At 36.7% G+C, this 19,564-nt stretch overlaps 8 protein-coding genes across 8 annotated transcripts; 6 read left to right on the top strand and 2 right to left on the bottom strand.

The window, feature by feature from the left end:
• Positions 1 to 20: 20 nt before the first annotated feature.
• Positions 21 to 1,945, bottom strand: EV154DRAFT_553079 (tRNA modification GTPase TrmE). The gene is made up of 6 exons (XM_051605103.1): positions 1,665 to 1,945; positions 1,355 to 1,614; positions 755 to 1,291; positions 440 to 703; positions 290 to 384; positions 21 to 232 (listed from the first exon to the last, which is right to left on the bottom strand). Exons 1-6 carry the CDS (start codon positions 1,824 to 1,826, stop codon positions 96 to 98), a joined length of 1,455 nt encoding a protein of 484 aa, XP_051455861.1. The 5' UTR covers positions 1,827 to 1,945; the 3' UTR covers positions 21 to 95.
• EV154DRAFT_514671 (P-loop containing nucleoside triphosphate hydrolase protein) lies at positions 1,894 to 3,139 on the top strand. Its single transcript, XM_051602168.1, has 4 exons — positions 1,894 to 2,252; positions 2,305 to 2,386; positions 2,469 to 2,662; positions 2,730 to 3,139. Exons 1-4 carry the CDS (start codon positions 1,944 to 1,946, stop codon positions 3,123 to 3,125), a joined length of 981 nt encoding a protein of 326 aa, XP_051455860.1. The 5' UTR covers positions 1,894 to 1,943; the 3' UTR covers positions 3,126 to 3,139.
• Positions 3,140 to 4,287: 1,148 nt separating this feature from the next.
• On the bottom strand, positions 4,288 to 4,707 carry EV154DRAFT_538878 (velvet factor; the record flags this gene model as incomplete). Its single annotated transcript, XM_051604312.1, has 2 exons — positions 4,288 to 4,532; positions 4,590 to 4,707. 2 exons carry the CDS (start codon positions 4,705 to 4,707, stop codon positions 4,288 to 4,290), a joined length of 363 nt encoding a protein of 120 aa, XP_051455859.1.
• A 4,572-nt stretch (positions 4,708 to 9,279) lies between these two features.
• On the top strand, positions 9,280 to 9,552 carry EV154DRAFT_423832 (uncharacterized protein; the record flags this gene model as incomplete). Its single annotated transcript, XM_051596163.1, has 1 exon — positions 9,280 to 9,552. A coding segment is annotated over one exon (273 nt), but the record flags the coding sequence as incomplete, so codon positions are not given.
• A 431-nt stretch (positions 9,553 to 9,983) lies between these two features.
• EV154DRAFT_408358 (uncharacterized protein) lies at positions 9,984 to 10,217 on the top strand (the record flags this gene model as incomplete). The annotated part of the gene is made up of 1 exon (XM_051595353.1): positions 9,984 to 10,217. A coding segment is annotated over one exon (234 nt), but the record flags the coding sequence as incomplete, so codon positions are not given.
• A 1,889-nt stretch (positions 10,218 to 12,106) lies between these two features.
• On the top strand, positions 12,107 to 13,909 carry EV154DRAFT_514666 (uncharacterized protein). The gene is made up of 4 exons (XM_051602167.1): positions 12,107 to 12,502; positions 12,561 to 12,669; positions 12,725 to 13,102; positions 13,161 to 13,909. Exons 1-4 carry the CDS (start codon positions 12,359 to 12,361, stop codon positions 13,883 to 13,885), a joined length of 1,356 nt encoding a protein of 451 aa, XP_051455856.1. The 5' UTR covers positions 12,107 to 12,358; the 3' UTR covers positions 13,886 to 13,909.
• Positions 13,910 to 13,947: 38 nt separating this feature from the next.
• On the top strand, positions 13,948 to 14,986 carry EV154DRAFT_514661 (cytochrome c/c1 heme-lyase). Its single transcript, XM_051602166.1, has 3 exons — positions 13,948 to 14,513; positions 14,571 to 14,654; positions 14,712 to 14,986. Exons 1-3 carry the CDS (start codon positions 14,014 to 14,016, stop codon positions 14,914 to 14,916), a joined length of 789 nt encoding a protein of 262 aa, XP_051455855.1. The 5' UTR covers positions 13,948 to 14,013; the 3' UTR covers positions 14,917 to 14,986.
• A 676-nt stretch (positions 14,987 to 15,662) lies between these two features.
• On the top strand, positions 15,663 to 19,516 carry EV154DRAFT_592248 (cytochrome P450; the record flags this gene model as incomplete). Its single annotated transcript, XM_051606912.1, has 4 exons — positions 15,663 to 16,004; positions 16,079 to 16,349; positions 16,414 to 17,304; positions 17,375 to 19,516. Exons 1-4 carry the CDS (start codon positions 15,685 to 15,687, stop codon positions 19,514 to 19,516), a joined length of 3,624 nt encoding a protein of 1,207 aa, XP_051455854.1. The 5' UTR covers positions 15,663 to 15,684.
• Between the last annotated feature and the right edge of the window lie 48 nt (positions 19,517 to 19,564).

The following is a 19,564-nucleotide window of genomic DNA, read 5'->3' as shown; positions in this document are numbered from 1 at the left end:
CTTATTAAACCAATTTATTTGTTACAGTAATTCATTAAAAAAAGGTTTATGTATATTTGGTTTATTCTGAAGTTGCTATAACGGCAATCTGTAAATCACTTTCCAATACAAAATTGACCAAATAAAACGTCTAGCACATCCTCTACATCAACCCTTCCTGTAATTCTTCCTAGCGCATTTGCTGCCTGTCTTAATTCTTCTGCTGATAAAACAATGTCCTCATCCGGCATATCTATTCAAATATAAGTATGATTATATTAACCTTTAAGTACGAAAATAAAGACTTTACTTAAAAATGTGTTTAATGATGCTACACACTCTTCCAAATGCTCTCTATGTCGAGCTTGCGTGATCAAAACAGGATTACCAATCGATGAATCAAATCTTTAGAGAGAAAAAGTGTTAAAATTAATCATAAGCATGTGACAAATCCATTTACTTGTTCTTCAAAATATTTATCATTTGTGTCAGAAATTTATCCACTCCTTGGCCAGTCGTACAACTCATTGTCCAGACTTTTTTTGCGCTTGTTTCTTTTTCTATACGTGTAACCATGTTTGCGATGTCTTTTGTATTTTTCGCAGCATCTTCCTTATTTAAAATTACATATGTATCCTTGTCGATAATATCTTTTACAATTGGGTCAATGGTAGCATCACCATCTAAAGATAGTAAACAGATCTTGATATCCGATGATAGGATTCTATAAACTAGTTTAATATTTATACATGTAAAGCACTTTTATATACACTACCTTGATTTAGCTCTTTTGATACCTTCCAATTCAATCAGATCGGTGGATTCTCGCAGACCAGCCGTATCGCATACTACTACAGGATACCCGCCTAAATTCAATTTTACTTCTACCACATCTCTAGTTGTACCTGGTATATCGGAGACAATTGCAGCCTCTCTCTTAGCCAATCGGTTTAATAAGGTACTTTTACCAGCATTAGGAGGACCAACAATAGCCACTTGAATACCATTTCTGACAATTTCACCGACATGACTATCATCTAAATGTCCAGCAATCAAATTTCTTAATTCAATCACGTCTGCAACCACTTGATCCATCACTCCTTCTTCAATATTTTCATCCTCTCCAAAATCAATTACGGCTTCGGTAGTAGCCATACATTTGACAATTTTCTCTCTCCAGTTTTCATAGGGTACTCTTAATCCACCTTCTGCCTGTCTTAATGCTAAACGACGTTGAACTTCAGTCTCCGCATTCAGCAAATCTGCCAAACCTTCCAATTCCGTCAAGTCCAGTTTATCATTATCAAAAGCTCTAATGTTTGGGGGGAAGAGAGTGAATATTTCCCTCTAGTTCTTGTTAAAAAAATTCTTGTACCTCCTAGCAAATTCACCTTGCTCGGCCATTCTAAAGTCTGTCATTTCATGTAAAGCGCCCAGTACACTTTTAACTACGGCATTGCCACCATGAATTTGAAGTTCCACAGAATCTTCGCCTGTGAAACTATGTGGACCGGGAAACCAAAGCACAAGTGCTCTGTCCAATACTTCGCCAGAGAAAGGATGTCGAATACGTCTAAAATAAGCTTTTCTCGGGTCAGTTATGCCACCGGGAGCCAAAGTCATTTTGTTAATGGCCTATACGAATAGTTAGTCATTTGGGACAAATTCAATTAAATGAGTCATACTTCTTTGGCGCTCTTTCCGGAAATACGAACGACAGCAACACCTGCTTTGCCGGGCGAGGAAGAAAGTGCATAAATCGTCTGAGGGCGTGTTACAACCTTATGATGCAAGTATCTTGCTTGGGTATATTGTTTGCAAGTTGTTAAAAAAAACGATTGTAACATTAAAAAAAGATCTAAAGATTAATATTTTGACAGCAGTGATAAAAAAAAAAAAAAAAAAAAAAAAAGAAAAAACCCCCGGTCTCTTTCATCGATCTCTTTTTTCTTTTTTTCTGAAAAATGCAACATAAATCAGCAATTACTCTTTTACAGAGATTCGGAACGATCGAAAGTAAACAAATCATTTCAAGACCTTTTGCTACACTCCCAAAGAAAACAACTGCTGAGAAGCCAGAATTATCTAATCGACAAAAGTTTAATCAAATTTCACCTCCCATTAAACTTTATGAAAAGCTTGATAAATTGGGCTTCGGTACCTTATTAAAAACAAAGAAATTCATTGGTGTCCACAAGCAAAGAGCAAAGCGTGACCAACAGCGATTGCAACATACAGAAAGAGTTGGTCCTCCACCTGAGCCAAAATATGCTGTAAGTTTTTATATATACATAAGGGGTAATTATGTTCCTGACGCTCCTGTAGTTTCCTTTACTTTCATTTTTTGCTGGTGCAAAAGTACCCACTTCTTTCCCACCAGAATCTCTCGATGAAGTTGCTTTTGTTGGTAAGCTCCCCCCCCCTTTTTTTTTTCGTCTACATGGTTTCTTATAATGATATTTACTTATTTCGCATTTTTGCATAAAAAGGACGATCCAACGTAGGTAAATCCAGTTTAATTAACAGTTTGGCGGAATCCAGTGTCGTCAGAACTTCAGATAAGCCGGGATTAACACAGCAGATCAATTTTTTTAATGTTGGAAAGTTATTTCATATGATTGACATGCCCGGTTATGGTTTTGCATTTGTCGATGAAGCTGAAAGAGAGACTTGGAGAGAATTGGTAGGCTTGCGAACGCTTTCCCCTCATACAACAAAATTAAATATACTTTTCTAACCTGTTTGGATAGATGGAAGAATATATTACAAAAAGAGAAACACTAAAGAGAGTTTATGTTGTATTGGACGCAAGACATGGCGTCAAAGTAGCAGATACCGAGTTCTTTAGAATGTTGAACAGCAAAAAAACAAAATTCCAGATCGTCTTGACCAAATGTGATTTACTTAAATTACCAGAGTTGGCAAAGCGTATCGTCACAATAGAAGACCACCTTAAACCTCTTCGTAATGCTGTCAAGGACGTTGTTGTCGTTAGCTCCAAGACAGATGCTGGTATTAACCAATTTAGAAAGGAAATGTTATTTTTGACGGGTCATTTAAAGCCCAAGGAGTTCTATGATGCTATTCAAGCTGCCCAAGATGAAAAAGAGGCTAAAAGAAATAAGGCCATCAGTTATCAAAGATAAATAATAAAAAAAAATATAGACGAATTTAATTGGTATGAAAAAAAAAAAGAGACTATGTGTATAAAAAAAGTGCATAAATAAATAGAAGGATCATATAAAAAAAGGGGAGGAACGAGGAGGGTAAGGGCTAAGAAACTGTACATAATACGTTTAAATATAATAGTAATAATTAACAAATGAGAATATAGTCTCAAATAAAATTCGATAAAAAAAAAAAAAGAAAAGAATGAACAATTGTAAAAGTTCCAGACCCCAATTGCTCTACTAATAATTTACTTTGCCCTCAGCTTGACGCCTGGAGGCTAATTGCATCATGGCTACTGCTGCGTCTACCTCGCCAATGCCGTCTTGCTGTTGATAGTGATGTTTAGGAGAATCTGGTTGTAGAGTATTGCTAGAAACAATTGAACGTAAAGGGGGCAGATGAATCACTTCCCCACTGCTTAAATTACCACCAACTCTGGATGGTGGATGTATGATTTGTGGATTAGGCTGTTGTAATGACATGCGCCGTGATTCACGATGATAGGTTGGATTGTAATAATTAGGATCGGCTGACTGTCTTTGACTGCTGTGGTTTGATAATGCATCATCCAAGCTGGATCTTCGAAGTTCTGGTTTGAATAAGGATGATTGGGGTGGTGGCGAAGGAATCATATTACTACGGTGGTGGATATTCATTGGATAATGATGCGGTGCCTGGTAGTGGTTTTTATGATTATAATCATTGTGATCATTTGATCCAATTACTACTCTACTACTGTCATAAGGTTGATGGGGAGGTGAAAAAGGGACGCTCGGTCTACGATCAATATGAGACAATCGACGAGGATTTAAACTAGAGTCACTACTTGCCGTCATTATACTATTTAGGCTACCTCTTCTGTTATCATATGAACTGCTGCCGTTTTCTTGGATAGGCGACCAATGGTATTGCGGGGTTCGCTGATAATGGACGGGATAAGCATTTGGCGGTTGTGGCTGAATAAATTTCTTTTGCTGTTGCTGCTGAAATATTGGATGAGACCGGTCAACAAACGAAGGCCTCTCATCTAATTCCAAAGCCTCATCTTGTGACGACAACTTTCTTTTACGGGATCCGGTCCTATATCATTAAGACGGTTAGTCAGTATGTATCGCATAAATAAGGAGAATAGTCGTGTTACATTTGAACTCGATGTTCCTTTCTGATTCGAATTCGGACACCTTGGTCTGAAAATGAACGAGATAGAAAAGTGGACTCAAGCATGCCAGGAAATGATTTTGAAGGATACACTTGAAATGGGTTGGAATAAATAGATTTCAGATTAGTTGCACCTAATTTAGATATTTCAAACATGGAAAATTTCAATCTAAACTGTCCTTCCAATTTGACAGAGACATCGCCAAATACAAAAAACCCGCCGTCTAATATCACGTTAATGTTAATTTTTTTAATATTTAAAAATATCTAATAATTATTACCATGATTATTTATATCTTTGAGCTTATACATGGACGAAGATGACTGTCCTGACAATGTATTATGATTGGAATTTATTATTTCTTCATGCGTTGTAGGGTGAACTAATGAGACACACATGAAAAGATACGGGTTTTGTAAAAAATCTCTAACATAAATTCATAAATATAAGATGGAAGATTTTTAGAAGGGAGGCTTACTGTGTCTCTTGTGGAGTCGAATTGTCTAATTCAATTTGGACAATAGGAGGAGGATCTAATGGTCTACGATCTTTTTAAAAGAATGTTAGTGATCATCACGCACATTATCACCGCGCCTCTTGGTACCTCTTTCATTCGTCGTACTAAGTCGAGTTTGAATAGGCTGTTGACGAATTTTAAGGACAAAGCGACTATTTAAAGAAAAGATAGATTTAGCTTGAAAATATCAGTAGCATTATTGTGTCATCATATATTACTCTGAAACAATTTGTTGAATTGCATTTGAATAAGTTGATATATATTCATAACTATGTGAAACACTTCCTCTGGACATTATTATTATATTATTATTGGGATTCTTGTAAGGAGAAAGAGGAGGAAATACAAATATTATTAAGAAAATATTTAATGGATTGAAATGAACGTTCTGCTGCTTTTTGTTCTGTAACCCGGAATACTGAGCGGCTTATTTATTATGAATTTCTTCGACAAAAACAAAGGGTTAGGATGGTCTGTCTTGTTTTTTTTTTGCTTTAAAAAAAAAAAGAAAAAGGAAAGAGAAAAGAAAAAAACCCAAAATCAAAGAGACAAATTTATACACAAATTTTCTTATTACGGGAATACAGCAACATATTTATTACATAAATCGAATTTATGAAATATCATGTAGGGCTGCGTCAGTAACTTTAATCAAGCTATGGGTTTTCTTATTTGCATTGTTATTGTAATGCGAACATCAAGTAGTCATGCACCCGGGAAGTTTTTTTTCTTTTTTTTTCTTTCATCGTATAAAAAATTAAATTGGTGACCTTTCAAAAGTAACTGGGAGAAGAAGAAAAAAGGGTACATAAATGAGCCTCAAACTAGACTTGAAAACAGACGTAGGCAGTCAAATACCACAAACAAACATTTATTTTTTGGCCGTTTATCTACCCGAGAAAAAAAATAGGTAGAAAATAGTCATGGTCAGAAAGAGTACAACTCCTCGTTTTCTTCTGTATTATGTAACAATGGTAAAACGAGAATTATAGTTACAATTACGACGTATGCTACTTTATCATCACGCCATGACTAGTAAGATGATCAGTGCAAATATAGTAATAAATTTATGCCATTATAAAGTACCTTATTCGTATTTAAATCCGAGGGAACCTTTTTATATTACCATCAATATCAATTGAATCTAATCGTCACGTAATATAGATACCATCATCGTGTCTTAGTTATTCCTCTCCTTTACAAATAAATCATGCTTTTTCGGTAACAACATTCATGTACATTTCGATCTAGGTTTCTCTCCTGTGCCTAATTCTTATTTCATTCTAACTTAATTACAAGGAGAAAAAGGGTTCTTGTTCATGTACATTAATGATAGGTATCTCGTCATTCGATCGAATATATACTTCTCAGCTATTGACGATAATATAAACAAGAGTCGGTTAATATTCCCGGCTAACAAAAAAACAACTATATATAAATCATTTCCTGTATTTGGAATACCATATTATTTATAAATTAATTATTTCTGTTACGTAATTATCTAATGAAATTATGATCGATGTCTATTTTTCATCATTTGACTGTTTACGATTGAAACTGGAGTATATACTTTTACTACATGGGACACATGTACTTTATACTATTATCAATAATTTTATAGAATCATATTATCTCCCAGTGTTTCCCTTGTCCCCCACCCCCTGCGCAAATATTCTCGGCAATCAAAGGGATCATGCCGTACAAAGGAGCATAGCTTTACATGAAGCAATTCTAGGATTCTTCCATGTCCATCAACAGTCACGTTTATGCAAAAAGGCAAAATACAACTTGATCTCCCTTTTGACAACTAGTTTTAAAGTTTCTGTTTATTCAAAACATGTTAATCCGATAAGTTATTAAAATGAGCCACCTGGGGTTGATGATCAAATTTATTTAGTGTGCTTAATTGAAACACATACGTTTTTATGAAGATATATTGCATGATTGTTGATACGGTTAGTTAGCTATATTTTTTTTTTGTGGAAGGATAGTCCAGAAGAATCTCGATTTTACTTTGCCGGTGCTTAAACAGCCAATATAGGTTAGGAGCTGTCAACATTGTCAGTGCTCCCTGGCTGCTTTTGCAGCATAATTTCTGCTGGTATAGACTTTCTCCGAGTATGGATAAGCATATAGACATATATAATGCTGGATTGGACATGCCAGTTTGAAAATCTAACATGCTAAATTTTGTTCAAATTTGGAAGCTGAAATGCTATCTTGATTCTGATGCCATTCCACTTGCGATATTAATTTCATTGTTTGTTAATAATCCGACAGGTTTTAGAATTCTGGGGAAATTTGTTTACATGCTTTACGAGAATAGGAAAATTAGAAGAAATATAAGCACATACGAGAAATCTTACAGTGCTTACAATCTCAATTAGCTGATTTTAAAAGACGCAATTTGCGTAAAAAAAACCAATTCACATTAAAAAAAAATCAATTAACGGTTTTGGAAAATCCAATCAGCGGATTTTTGTAGTCGATTCGCGTTAATATTTCTTTCGACTTATACAGACTCTATATTTAATCACTTTGAAAAAACCATTGACGGAATGTTGGATACAGTTTTTTAATGTAGTTTGAGGAACATTATTACATGCCTCAGTAATTCTTGTATGAAGATCCCTCAATAGCATCGAACTTACTACGCTTAACACTATTTTTAACAATAGCTCAAAATTGTTCAATAGGGCTCAATTCCGACGAATAAGGAGGCAAGTAAATACACTTGTATCATCTGCTAGTAACTAAATTATCAATGCCTTCGTGGGTAGTTGGCTTAGAAACGAACCGGGTACAATAACACGAAGCTTTGACTGGCTGATGTTTATTCTGAAGTCCCAAAGTGTTGCAAGGATGTGGTAGTCCTTTTCTATGGTTTGATAGAAGGTGTGGTATAGCCCTCTTGTCATCTCCACTAACGGCCCCTTCATAGAGAGCTAGTTTCAATAAAAAGCTTACTGATATTTCTTTCTTTTTTTTAGTTAAGAAAGCTTCTTTCCGCTTCAAGTCTTGGGTATTGGGCATCCAGTTTCCTTTACTGAAAGTATCGATTACAAAAGAAATTCTGAAATACCACCCTCCTCCAAGCTTCATCAACGATGTATCAAATATCATTCAAGTATTAAAAAATGTTCACTAAGACAACCATCGGCCATGCCAGCTTATGAAATACATACAAAAAAAAAAAAATAAAAAAAAATACAGTACACAATTAGAAAAAATAATACAGTTTATAATATTACCTTTTAGTGTCATTTTTTAGAAACGAAACGATTGATCCAAAAAATGGTTGGATTGGCTAAGAGACCAAGGGCTTTTGGCTCAGCTTGTACCAAACATAACGGCTTTATCCTGACGGAGTAGGGATCACGCTTTGCTGGATTCTCTTAAACCAACTAACCAATATTCGAATTGTCATAAAAAAATAAAAATAAATCTTCTTTGACTTGGCGCATATCCATACACAGGAAATGTCTAGAACTCCGTATTTTTTTCAAACGTTTTTTTCAATATTTATTTTTTAGAATCACGTGATGGTCTACACATCTTTACGTCGATTGACATGCCATATCGTTTAAACTTCATAGGATGATCAATTTTTGTTTTCCATAAAATCTGCCTCACTGTCAGTACAAGCTACTACTGGAACGCAGATAGACAACTACCAAGTTCTGACTTGCTGGGGAGGTTTTTGCAAGTATTTCTATTTTAAGTAAAGGCTCAAACATTACGGATCATGAAACAAGCAATTAAATCATCCTGACATAAGCTTGTTTATCAGCCTACAAATAAAGCTGGTTCACACACTTTGTTCTTCTCCTTTTCTTTTCCCTTAACATACTTCTTATATCGTCTGAAAGTAGCAGATAACGTAAAAAGGTTAGTTAGTAATGACTCTTGTTTCTTTCAAAAGACGCTAAATCGAAAAAGATATATTGCGATATTGCGGCTGCGGCTAGTCTTTGTTATAGGAGGGCGATCTCCTATAGCAGGGATCTTGAGTTTTTTGGAACTCACAGGCTGTGAATAACAGTGTTTTTACTGTGAATAACAGTGTTTTCACTGTGGATAACAGTGTTTTCACTGTGGATAACGGTTTTTTACTGTGAATAACAGTGTTTTCACTGTGGATAACGGTTTTTCACTGTGGATAACGGGTTTTCACTGTGAATAACAGTTTTTCACTATGAATAACAGTTTTCACTGTGAATAACAGTTTTTTCACTGTGGATAACAGTTTTTTTACTGTGCATTATAGCAGGGGTGCATTATAAATGGTTGTATTTATACTGGCTGGCTGGTCCTAGCCATAATTGCTGTAAGTGGTATAAAAAAAATACATTTAAAAACAATACGAAGGTCTAAACATTTCCAGAAAACAAAGTAGCAATCATTCTTCCCAGCCTCCCCGTCAAAGAATTATTGTCGACGGGGTCGATGGTTTTTCGTCCCTGGCTTAAGCTCTTCTATTGGCAGTTTTATTGGTACATTGGCAAGCAATTCCCAAATATTTGACAGAAAAAGCAGATATTTTGTTACTCTTGGTATGAATAGTATTCTGGATATGACGGACAAAACTACAGGTAGCCAACTCTCGCAACTTTCGGAAGAAGCCTCCCAAGCCTGCCAAAATAAGTTTGCACCTATCCGAAAAGCTGTGAATTTAAGAACAGTCCAAAAGTATGAAGACTTATTGGTACTCAATGAAGATGGCTAACGTTAATTCCTGAAGAAATCCCTTAACCATATGAAGTATTCAAGAATCCATGATGAATATGATATTGTTCGTGACGTATATCAACACATTCTAAAGGCACATCTCTATTCGCCTGAATTGTTTACTGAAAAGGCACGAGGCTTTCTATCAGAACAGGATTATATCATCAAGTTTTGGGGATATCTTGTTGAAACTGTATTTCGTTGTTCAGGTGTTATGGCTCATTGGGGTGATACCATATCATCTTATTCACTTGAAAATGGATCTCATGCAAGAATGGACCTAAGATTGAACGTGGGGGTAACTTTTACTTAGAAAAGTATGCCTGTAAGTGATTGTGGCGACCTATGCTTGCGTTTGTTTAAATGCTGATTTTCGAAATTTAGAGCGGGTTTCCAAAGTTTACGTAATACTTTTTACACTGTGTTGGTAACGCTGAGTTTGCCAAGAAAGAAACCGACAGCAAATATTACAAAGATCTTCTGAAAGCCGTAATATCATCAAAGATTCATTTGAACGAGCTTATTAAAGACTTTCCCGGTATGAATCAAGAAAAAATCAAGAATTTACAAATGCCTCTCTGTGTTGTGGCTGGTACAACCTGCTATGTATATGGTCTTAATCTCGAATCACGAAACCTTTATGTAATTAAAGATATCTGTAGTATGTCTATTCCATTGTCACTAAAGGAGATGAAAGAGGGAGGAATTTCTGAGTTGCTGAAGAATTTATTTATACTAAAGGAGCTTTGCTTAAGTGTAAAGGTTATGATCGCTGAGAAAGATGGTCCATTGAAAGCAGCAAACATACCCGTAATCGCAAAGAACAAAAAAAGGTCAAAAACTGAAAACAACTGCAGCACACTAAACTGGTGTAAGGAATTGTGGATCCCCCTATCTATGGATGATTTATAGAAAGGTTATCAAAGAAGGAAGAAAGAATTGATGATGGAGTTATATCTGTATATAAGCTCGATCACAACGATGATGCCGACGACAATGAATAAGAAGAAAAAAGGATATTCACTTTGAAAATAAAAAATTATTTCGATTGCTTTCCGCGTATACTGTTTGTATTGATATGATAATAAATAACTTTTTACAATACCAGAACGTCTGGTTCAAACTGCTCTTTGGGTAATAAGTTAAAGGCTAAAACTCAGAGGAGTTATGAGAGTAATGAAATATCCCTTCTTTACAAGATTGAGGTGCTACTTTATATTTATAGCAGAAAAGGATCTTTGAGAATTAAGTTATTACATAATTTAGCTAGCGAAAATAAAGACAGAGTACAAAATATTCTTAATAGATTGTAATATTACATCTAAACAGTTTACATGATGTTATTGTCAGATTCGGCATCTTGTCAATAGCTTAATAGTAACTGGGAATTAACGATATAATGACCAATTTATATAATGATAGGTATCTTCAAATCTATGGGTACAGTCATGAGCATTTACAGCAGTTTTTTTGTTATTATTATTAGAATTCAATTACTATGAATAATCATGTTGCCCAAAAATAGGTAAAAGAGAATATAGCTTACAGAGAGCTGATACTACAGACGAACTGGGTGAAGCCCACATGTTGAGAATCGTATTGAATTACGCAACAAAATCGAAGATAAAGGACTTCCACTCCACAATTTGAGATTTTCCTGTTACAGTACTCACTCGAGTTAAGACTAAATTTAAGACAACAGTGAAGCAGCTGAACCATAGTTGAAAGTTAAAATATTTTGCTTGAGAACACCCTTGGTCTTTTAAAATCCGCTAATTGAGACCGTAAACACTGTATGTGGATTAGTAGACCCATTTATATCAATCACGGGAGCAAAAAATGATACGGACAAACCATCAGGCCCTTAAATAATGCTCTACCGGTCTATTATCTGAATGTAGAGGTGCCTTGATCCCGTTTGATTCTATATGAAATGACCAAGACCATATGAGAACTCAGAAATCATATAAATACTGTGCGGTTCTCATAGTTCTCTTTCTTGGCAACAATCAATTTTTCTAACTATTAAATCAAGGATACATTTTATAATCCAGTATAAATGAAAGTTTTTTTTTTTTGTCATGATGGAACGTAATACTATACGGCTTACTGTCATAAGTTTTACAATTATTACATGTCTAAGTTTATTGGGTTTTTTCTGTAACCAAAGCGGGAAATCCAATATTGGTATCGGTAACGATGTGGATACTATTCCAGAGAGTTGAGCGATGTTTTTGCATACAAAAAAAGAGAGAAAAGAATTTGTTAGGGCTGTATGATTTAGTGGGTTTTTCTCTCGCCTTTTTCATATAAAAGTACATTCATACTTTTAAAAAAAAAGTCATACCGTATACACTTTGGCGTGTCTTTTAAAACGCATAATAGCTAGCTGAAGTTGCTAATTTTGTGACATATCAGATGTCTGAAAGCCTTTGGAGTTTCGAATCGACAGAACGACATCCGCCTGACTGAACTAAACGGCGCCTTTGGTGCTACTTCTAACTGAGCTTTCGAGCTCCGTTAAAACCTCACAACCTAAAAAAAAGAGGCATACAACCTCTTTTTTTTCAAGTAAATATAACAATTCACAAGATGTCAGGTTTTGTGGTTTACTCTTGCCACTGTCTCAACATCAGAATACATCTCTCCACAAAATATACCAATGACAACCTTTCGGAATTTAAAGCACAGGCTGCTATCAAAGAACCTACACCAGGCTGGGAGTTTGACTTGGGAATGGGAGGCATCGTAACGGTAAGAAACGAATGCCTGTTTTTGATCAAGATCACTGAAAGTACATTTGCATGCAGGAGTTCGTCACATTAACTCAGACTAAAGCAAACGCAGGCTGGAAAACAACCAGTTGTCTTAACTGTAACTGTGGTGAAATATATTCTCTTTCTGATAAAAGTGGGTATAGTCGTGTCGTTATTCATGAAAACGCAATCGTAAGTGCTAACAGGACCTTACAGCTACAAGTTTTGAACTTTTTATTTTTATTTTTAGTATGGTCAACAAATTGAAAATTTGAAGAATAATACAAACTATTCTCGAATTTTCAATATAAAGTTAGAGGATAACGTAGAGAACTTGATCCCAATGCCCAGTCTGGAAGGTTTGTTCTTAATTTATTTTTTGGAGCAGTAAACTGATATGATACGAATCAATAGACGTTCCTGAAAAACTTGTTTCTACTCACAAACAAATCGTGTCTATGATGGACCAATCGATCGAAAAGATTCGTTTGGAATCAAAATTACGTATCGAGGAGTTTAAGCTACAGGAAGAAAAGAAAACCCAAGAGTTGATATCTCATGCCAAGGTCGAAAATAATCAGTTATGGTCAAAGGTGATTCAGGTGGCAGACAGTCAGGTGGATGAAAAGAAAAATCATGTTCGATTTGCACCTGTCGTACCAGATGAAGAGGAACCAAAAAAACCTACAAAAAAAAGATTAAGTTTTGCCTTGGACGAATCCGCTATAAGTAGTAGTCTTAAGAATAAGAATCTTGATTATTACGGGTTGAATTCATTAAAAAACAAACAGGGTGAGTAATTGCCAAAGATGGCTTATGAGTGGGATGGCTGATGTTTTTACTTTAATAGATAGTGAATCGGAGGAAGAAGAGGAGGACATGTTTAATTTAGACGAAGAGTTTTCAGATGACGATAAAGAGAACGAACAAAAAGATGATGATGATGATCAAGTGTCAGAAGAGGAAAAGGAAGAAATCGAGGAGGAAAAGGATGTTGATGAGGAAGCAAGTTCCAAAAGCAATGATTTACTGTTATCTACTTCTTTAAAAAAATCTATCTCTGACATAGACCAGAAATTTTCTTGGATAAAGAAGAAGAGAAATACCAGTAAATACCTCACTCAAGATTTTGATTTAAAGACTGATTTGAAAAAAGACACTGGCACAAACCACAGCCAAAGTGAGGATGAAAATTTATCGATGTTTGCAACCTCCGTGCCAATAACAATCCATTATCCAGCACCAGATGAGGAAGAAAAAACGGCTGATGATGATAAGCATCATTCACCAAAAAGAAAAGACATTTTGGCCTCAAGTTTCGCAAATTATGATTTTTCGTATTCTGATAGAATGTTATCAGAACAGTTTCCTGCTCCACGTAGAAGAAAGAGTCTAGCCTCATCTTCACTTATCCGTCCCCAATTAGATAGTCTAGTAGGGAAATCATTAGATACTAGAGGTTTAATGAAAAAGAAGGCAAATGAAATAGAACCAAAGGATAAAGATGAATATGACTCAAGCTTACCACCTCATGTTTGGGCTGCTATGGAGTCTACAAAGGATGAAGATCAATAAAAAATTTGTTTGAACCCTGGTTATTTTGATTTGCCGATGTGTTTCTACTTTATCCCCTGTGCGGCCTCGTTTTTTTTGTGTTCTTTACTTACATTACCTTTTTTCTTTTTTTCTTTTTTTCTTACAACATGTCTGACACACCTAAAGAATGTCCAGTAGACCATAGTGCACCAAAGGAGTGTCCCGTTGACCATAAGAAGGTTGAAGAACCTACTTGTCCTGTCGATCATAATTCATATAAGAACTTCCTTCCTCCAACTGCAGACGAACAATCACAAACTTGTCCTGTCGACCCAGCAACTTACAAAAACTTCTTACCTGCCTCAAAAGAAGGCTGTGATTCGGATGCCATCGATAGCACGAATAACATGCCTAAAGTTTCAGAACAAAACGCTCACGCCGATCAAAAAATTGCTCTTGCTAAGGAAAGAGAAACCTCAACGATTCCTCGCGCCAATTCCGACGACAAGTTATGGGTCTACCCTTCTGAGCAGATGTTTTTTAACGCTATGAGACGTAAGAACTGGAGTCCCGAGGAAGAAGACATGCAAGTTGTTGTACCCATTCATAACGCTGTGAATGAAATGGCATGGCAGAAAATTTTAGAATGGGAAAAAATGCATCAGACGTAGGTCTTTTCTATCTTCTTTACTCGAAGCAAACAAATAATTAACCGTCATTATAGCGAGTGCAACCAACCCATGCTGTTAAAGTTTGAAGGGCGTCCTAAAGATATCACACCTAAAGCTCGCATTAGATCTTGGTTTGGGTAAAGGAAAATTAAAGTCTAGTAGAGAGTGGATATTAAAACTTATCATTTCTATAGTTACAAACTTCCATTTGATCGTCACGATTGGGTAGTGGATAGATGCGGAGAGAAAGTTACATACGTGATTGATTTTTACTCTGGAAAGCAGGATCCAAAGAAACCTATGTCTCTTAGTTTCTACTTGGATGTTCGCCCTGCAGTATCTCCATCCGGTATGTGGGATAGATTAAGAATGTCATTTAGAAAGGGAGAGTTCATGTAAACCTTTTACCCAATAAAAACCAACCTATTTATATCTGTAAGCTCAAATTGAGTTTATAGTAGCTATTAAATCTAATGAATGTAGTATATTTGAAAACGACACAGACATAATATATGGTCCTTTAGTGTCACGGTCTCATTTTATTCATTAGGGTGAGTATTTCAGCCAACTCTATTTTCTACAAAAATAAAGACCGCCATCAAAGGACTTGATAAAGGGTAAGGGTGGGGCTTCAAAAATAGAGTTACGGAAAGCGCAATTGCTGCTGAAACCTAGAGTCAGAAAAATCTGGGGATTGCAAGAAATGAAAGGAAGACACACACGTAGAGAAAGCGAATACATGCTTCACAAGGAGCAGAAACAAATGGTCAGTCAAATTCTACAACGACCATCTAGGAATATTCCTTATGTTATTTGTTGGAGAGTATCGTAAAACCTTAATCTTGAGTCCAACCCATCTTTATAACTTGGTAAAAGAAGTGAATTTAAATTTGTTAGGAATTGTTTGAATGTTTATTTTTATGTGGGTCAAATACATGGTTAAACACTTATTCTGGCAATGCCTAATATAAAATGCAATACGTCGCGTCAATTTCCTTATCAATGTGCGCATTAGTTAATCTAAACCGCAAGGCATTTTCTGAAACATATGCCAAGTTGAGAAAGGAAAGTTGTCACTGAACTTTAAATTTTTTGCATAATCGTACACGAAACCGTATTTTTATTTATTATCTCTCTTTTTCATTTTCTAAAATACTTACTTACATTATGTCTTCTGACAATACCGTATCATTGATCGTTGCCTTTAAAGGCTGCAAGGATATTGAAAAAGAAGGACGCATCATCCGCTTTGGACAGGGCGCCAACTTGGATACCATTCGCGGACTAGTCGCTGAAAAATTAGGTATTGCCAATGGTTATGGTGATGTCCAACTTTTAGATGAAAAAGGTAAATTACTTGCTGGTATCGATGAAATCAAGAGCCAACAAGTAGTATACGTTGACTTGAGAACACATATCAAAGATGTTATTCCAGGTCCTGCCTGCTTGCCTTTTGTTGGTAGCCTATACGAAATGCTTCCCAACTTGTATAGTATTCAATATTTTTATTGACTGTAGCACTCTTAGTTATAAATACTGACGCGTCTTTCTCTCTTTAAAGAACCGAAGGCTGGAATCGTCAATTTGCTAAACATGGCCCTCTTGTTGAAATTAATATATTTGGTCGAAAGATCGTTGGCACCAATGATCCACAAATTGCTGAAATCTTTGTAAAAGAATCAGAGTATTTCACAAAAAAAGTTACCTCCACTGGTCTTAACGAGATCAAAGCGTTTGCCGGTCAAGGACTTTTCACTACGGACACGGATGATATGGATTGGAAGCTTGCACATAAGCTTCTCATGCCTGCTTTTAGTCCTCGGGCCATCAAGGTGAAAAACAAAATATTACCATCAGATAATCTAATTCATTACTGACCTTCTCTATTGTACACAGGTCTATCAAGAAGAAATGGGCATTATTACGCAACAAGCTATTAAAATTTTAGAACAGTTTAAACCTGAAGAACCGGTTGAAGTACTAGACTGGACCACAAATATTACGTTTGAAACAATTGGGCGAATTGGCTTTGGTTACGAATTCAACCTACTAGCTGATCGTGACCAACCTCCCAATGACTTCATCCAGGCCATGTCATACTGTTTAAGACAGTCTATACAACGTATGCAACAAGCTCAATTTGTCAAATCCTTGCCCATTGAAGCAAATCGCAAATACGATCAGTGTATTAAGCTGATGCATGACACTGTAGACGAAGTGGTAGCAGAAAGAAAAAAATCGCCATATGCAACCGACAGTCAAAGAGATTTGCTTGGTTTCATGTTAAACGCACGTGATGAACACAACATGGGTTTATCAGACGAAAATATTCGTGATCAAGTCGTCACCTTTTTGATTGCAGGTCATGATACGACGGCCAACACATTGGCATGGACACTCTACGAACTTGCAAGACATCCTGATATCCAAGCAAAAGTACTTCAAGAAATCGCTGATAATCATATCACTTGGGACACGTTACCATCCTCTGAACAGGTGTCGAATCTCAAGTACATTCATCAAGTCATCAAGGAAGTTCTTCGCTTGTACCCACCCGTGAAGAGTCTTGGAAAGTATTGTAAAGAAGATTGTATTGTTCCCGGTGGTTACCGAATTAAAGCGGGTACAGTATGTGCGATCCAAGTCTACTCGATGCACCATAACGAAGACATTTATCCCGACCATGAGCGTTTTGATCCTGATCGTTGGACACCCGAAGAAGAACAAAAGCGATCTCGGTTCTCTTGGCTGCCCTTCAGCACCGGGCCTCGAGGATGTATTGGAATGGTAAGCTGAACAATTCTGTTTTTTTTTTGGATTTCAAAAAACCTCACTAAGTAACCCTCGTTTTATTTAGGCCTTTGCTTTACAAGAAGCAAAAACTGTGCTAGCCATGCTTTTAAACAGATTTGATTTCCGTTATGACGGTCCTGAAGTTACATATGATCCCAAAATGACAACCAAACCAGTGGATCTCTTTATGAATATCTATCCTCGTACAGACTTCCCCGAAGCCGGGTCTGAAGCTGTCGCCGCTAAAAAGCGCGCAGAGACTCCTTCCGCCACCAGTAAAATTCCTATAGTTTCCGAATCTGACAAAAATTCAGATGTCAAGTTGCCTCCCATCACCTTCTTGTATGGTACCCAAACCGGTACAGCTCAAGACTACAGTAATGTATTAGCCAACCAGGCTAAAAACTTTGGCTTTAAGAATGTCACCCTCTGTGAGATGGATAAATGGAAAGTATTACAAGATGGAAAATTTGTATCTGATGACAGAAGTAAAAATGTGGATAAAGAATTGGTCGTAGTTTGTACTGCTACTTATAACGGTCAACCTCCTGATTCGGCTGTCCAATTTGATAAATTTCTCGATACTAAAACGAGAGAGCAAGGCCATGAAACAGTTCTGCAAGGACTTTCGTATGCTGTCTTTGGTTTGGGTAATAAAAATTGGCGTACCTACCAACATTTTCCTATCAAGGTCACAAACATGCTTGAAGAATTGGGCGCTGAACGCTTCTTCTCTAGCGGTGAAGGCGATGCCGATAAGGATATGGATGCTGTCTTTAATGAATGGTGCGCACATTTCTGGTCGTATACTCTAGATACTTATGGCATCAAGGCTTCGGAGGACAAATCTGTCGTACCGGCTGCTGCAGCCACTACCAACAATCAACAAAGTGTCGTCGATATCAAGTTCATCCAACCCAGAGATAAAAAATCGTGGGAAATTTCCACCAATAATCATAACGGTGATTATAACTCTATCTTGTGCCGAAATGATGAACTTCAAAAAGATGATTCACCACGTAGTACACGTCATATTGAAATTGATGTATCTAAATTAACTCCGGTGGGAGACAAAGGTCGTTTGTATAATGCTGGTGATCATTTGGAAGTCTTCCCCGAAAATAATAAAGGGGCTGTGGAAGCACTTGCTATCAGCTTTGGTTGGATTTTGGATTCTGTCTTTGAGGTCAACCAAGAGAGTCTATCTAATGTTTCTCCTCGTTCCCTTGCTGCAAATATAAAAGGACCTTGTACCATCCGTAATATGCTTACAAGCTATGCTGATATTACCTCACCGCCTTCTCGTGCTATGCTTGCTTGTTTCGCTGCACAATTAAAGTTGACTGCTCCGGATACGGCTGCCACCTTTGAAAAATTGCTCATGCCGGATTCCAGTAATCAGGATCAGTACCCCGCTTTCGTTAAGAAGCATCGTACTCTTTTGGATTTACAGAACGCGTATCCTCAAGTCAACCGTTTGGATCTGGGCCAGTTTTTGGCCGCAGTTACGGTCATTCAACCTCGTCGCTATTCTATCGCCTCATCCCCCATAGCATATCCTAATTCTGTTCATTTAACCGTTGGTGTAGTAGATGATGTAGTGAATGATAAGCATTATAGTGGATTAGCTTCCTTCTTTCTCAAAAATGGTGATATTGGCATGTCGCTTCGTACTGAACTAAAATCATGTAAGAATACTTTTGATATGCCCGACGATCCTAGTGTGCCCATCATTATGATTTCTGCTGGTACTGGTTTTGCTCCTTTCCGTGGCTTCCTTCAAGAACGCAAGAGTCAAGTTGACGATGGCAAGCAGGTGGGAGAAACTGTTCTATTCTTTGGTTGTCGTAGACCAGATCAAGATTATATTTATCAAGATGAGCTTGAAGAATACGCCAAATCCGATGCGCTAACCCATCTTCATGCTGCGTTCTCAAGAAGCCAAGAGAAATCTCCTATTCGTTACGTACAGCATGCCTTGATATCTCATGCAACGGAGGTCTGGAATATGCTTTGTCCTACTGATGCAAATACAAAGCCTGCTGCAGTTTATGTATGTGGTAGTGGTGCTATGAGTCGCGATGTCCGTAGTGCGTTTGTCAGTATGGCTATTTCATTCGGAGCTGCGAATAACGATGAGGAAGCAAATGCGTTCCTTGATAAGCTCATGGACGAAAAACGCTATTTGTGCGATGTTTGGGGTTAAAGCATTATAATGTATTATACATTCTTATTTTCATTTCATTGTTAAACT

Source organism: Mucor mucedo, assembly GCF_025094135.1.
Source record: "Mucor mucedo strain NRRL 3635 chromosome Unknown EV154scaffold_70, whole genome shotgun sequence".
Classification (NCBI taxonomy): Eukaryota; Fungi; Mucoromycota; class Mucoromycetes; order Mucorales; family Mucoraceae; genus Mucor; species Mucor mucedo.
The sequence above is the reverse complement of the archived record's forward strand: the minus strand, read 5'-3'. Positions and strand labels throughout refer to the sequence as shown.

Bases quoted from the DNA above. Each gene is read 5' to 3' on its own strand.
- EV154DRAFT_514666 (XM_051602167.1), top strand. From the start codon at position 12,359: ATGCAGGAGTTCGTCACATTAACTCAGACTAAAGCAAACGCAGGCTGG. The intron at 12,503-12,560 runs GTAAGTGCTAAC...TTTTATTTTTAG, and splicing joins TTATTCATGAAAACGCAATC to TATGGTCAACAAATTGAAAA. The intron at 12,670-12,724 runs GTTTGTTCTTAA...ACGAATCAATAG, and splicing joins CCCAATGCCCAGTCTGGAAG to ACGTTCCTGAAAAACTTGTT.
- EV154DRAFT_553079 (XM_051605103.1), bottom strand. From the start codon at position 1,826: ATGTTACAATCGTTTTTTTTAACAACTTGCAAACAATATACCCAAGCA. The intron at 1,615-1,664 runs GTATGACTCATT...CTATTCGTATAG, and splicing joins CCGGAAAGAGCGCCAAAGAA to GCCATTAACAAAATGACTTT. The intron at 385-439 runs GTAAATGGATTT...TTCTCTCTAAAG, and splicing joins ATAAATATTTTGAAGAACAA to ATTTGATTCATCGATTGGTA.
- EV154DRAFT_514671 (XM_051602168.1), top strand. From the start codon at position 1,944: ATGCAACATAAATCAGCAATTACTCTTTTACAGAGATTCGGAACGATC. The intron at 2,387-2,468 runs GTAAGCTCCCCC...TTGCATAAAAAG, and splicing joins CGATGAAGTTGCTTTTGTTG to GACGATCCAACGTAGGTAAA. The intron at 2,663-2,729 runs GTAGGCTTGCGA...CTGTTTGGATAG, and splicing joins GAGAGACTTGGAGAGAATTG to ATGGAAGAATATATTACAAA.
- EV154DRAFT_514661 (XM_051602166.1), top strand. From the start codon at position 14,014: ATGTCTGACACACCTAAAGAATGTCCAGTAGACCATAGTGCACCAAAG. The intron at 14,514-14,570 runs GTAGGTCTTTTC...CCGTCATTATAG, and splicing joins TGGGAAAAAATGCATCAGAC to CGAGTGCAACCAACCCATGC. The intron at 14,655-14,711 runs GTAAAGGAAAAT...TCATTTCTATAG, and splicing joins CGCATTAGATCTTGGTTTGG to TTACAAACTTCCATTTGATC.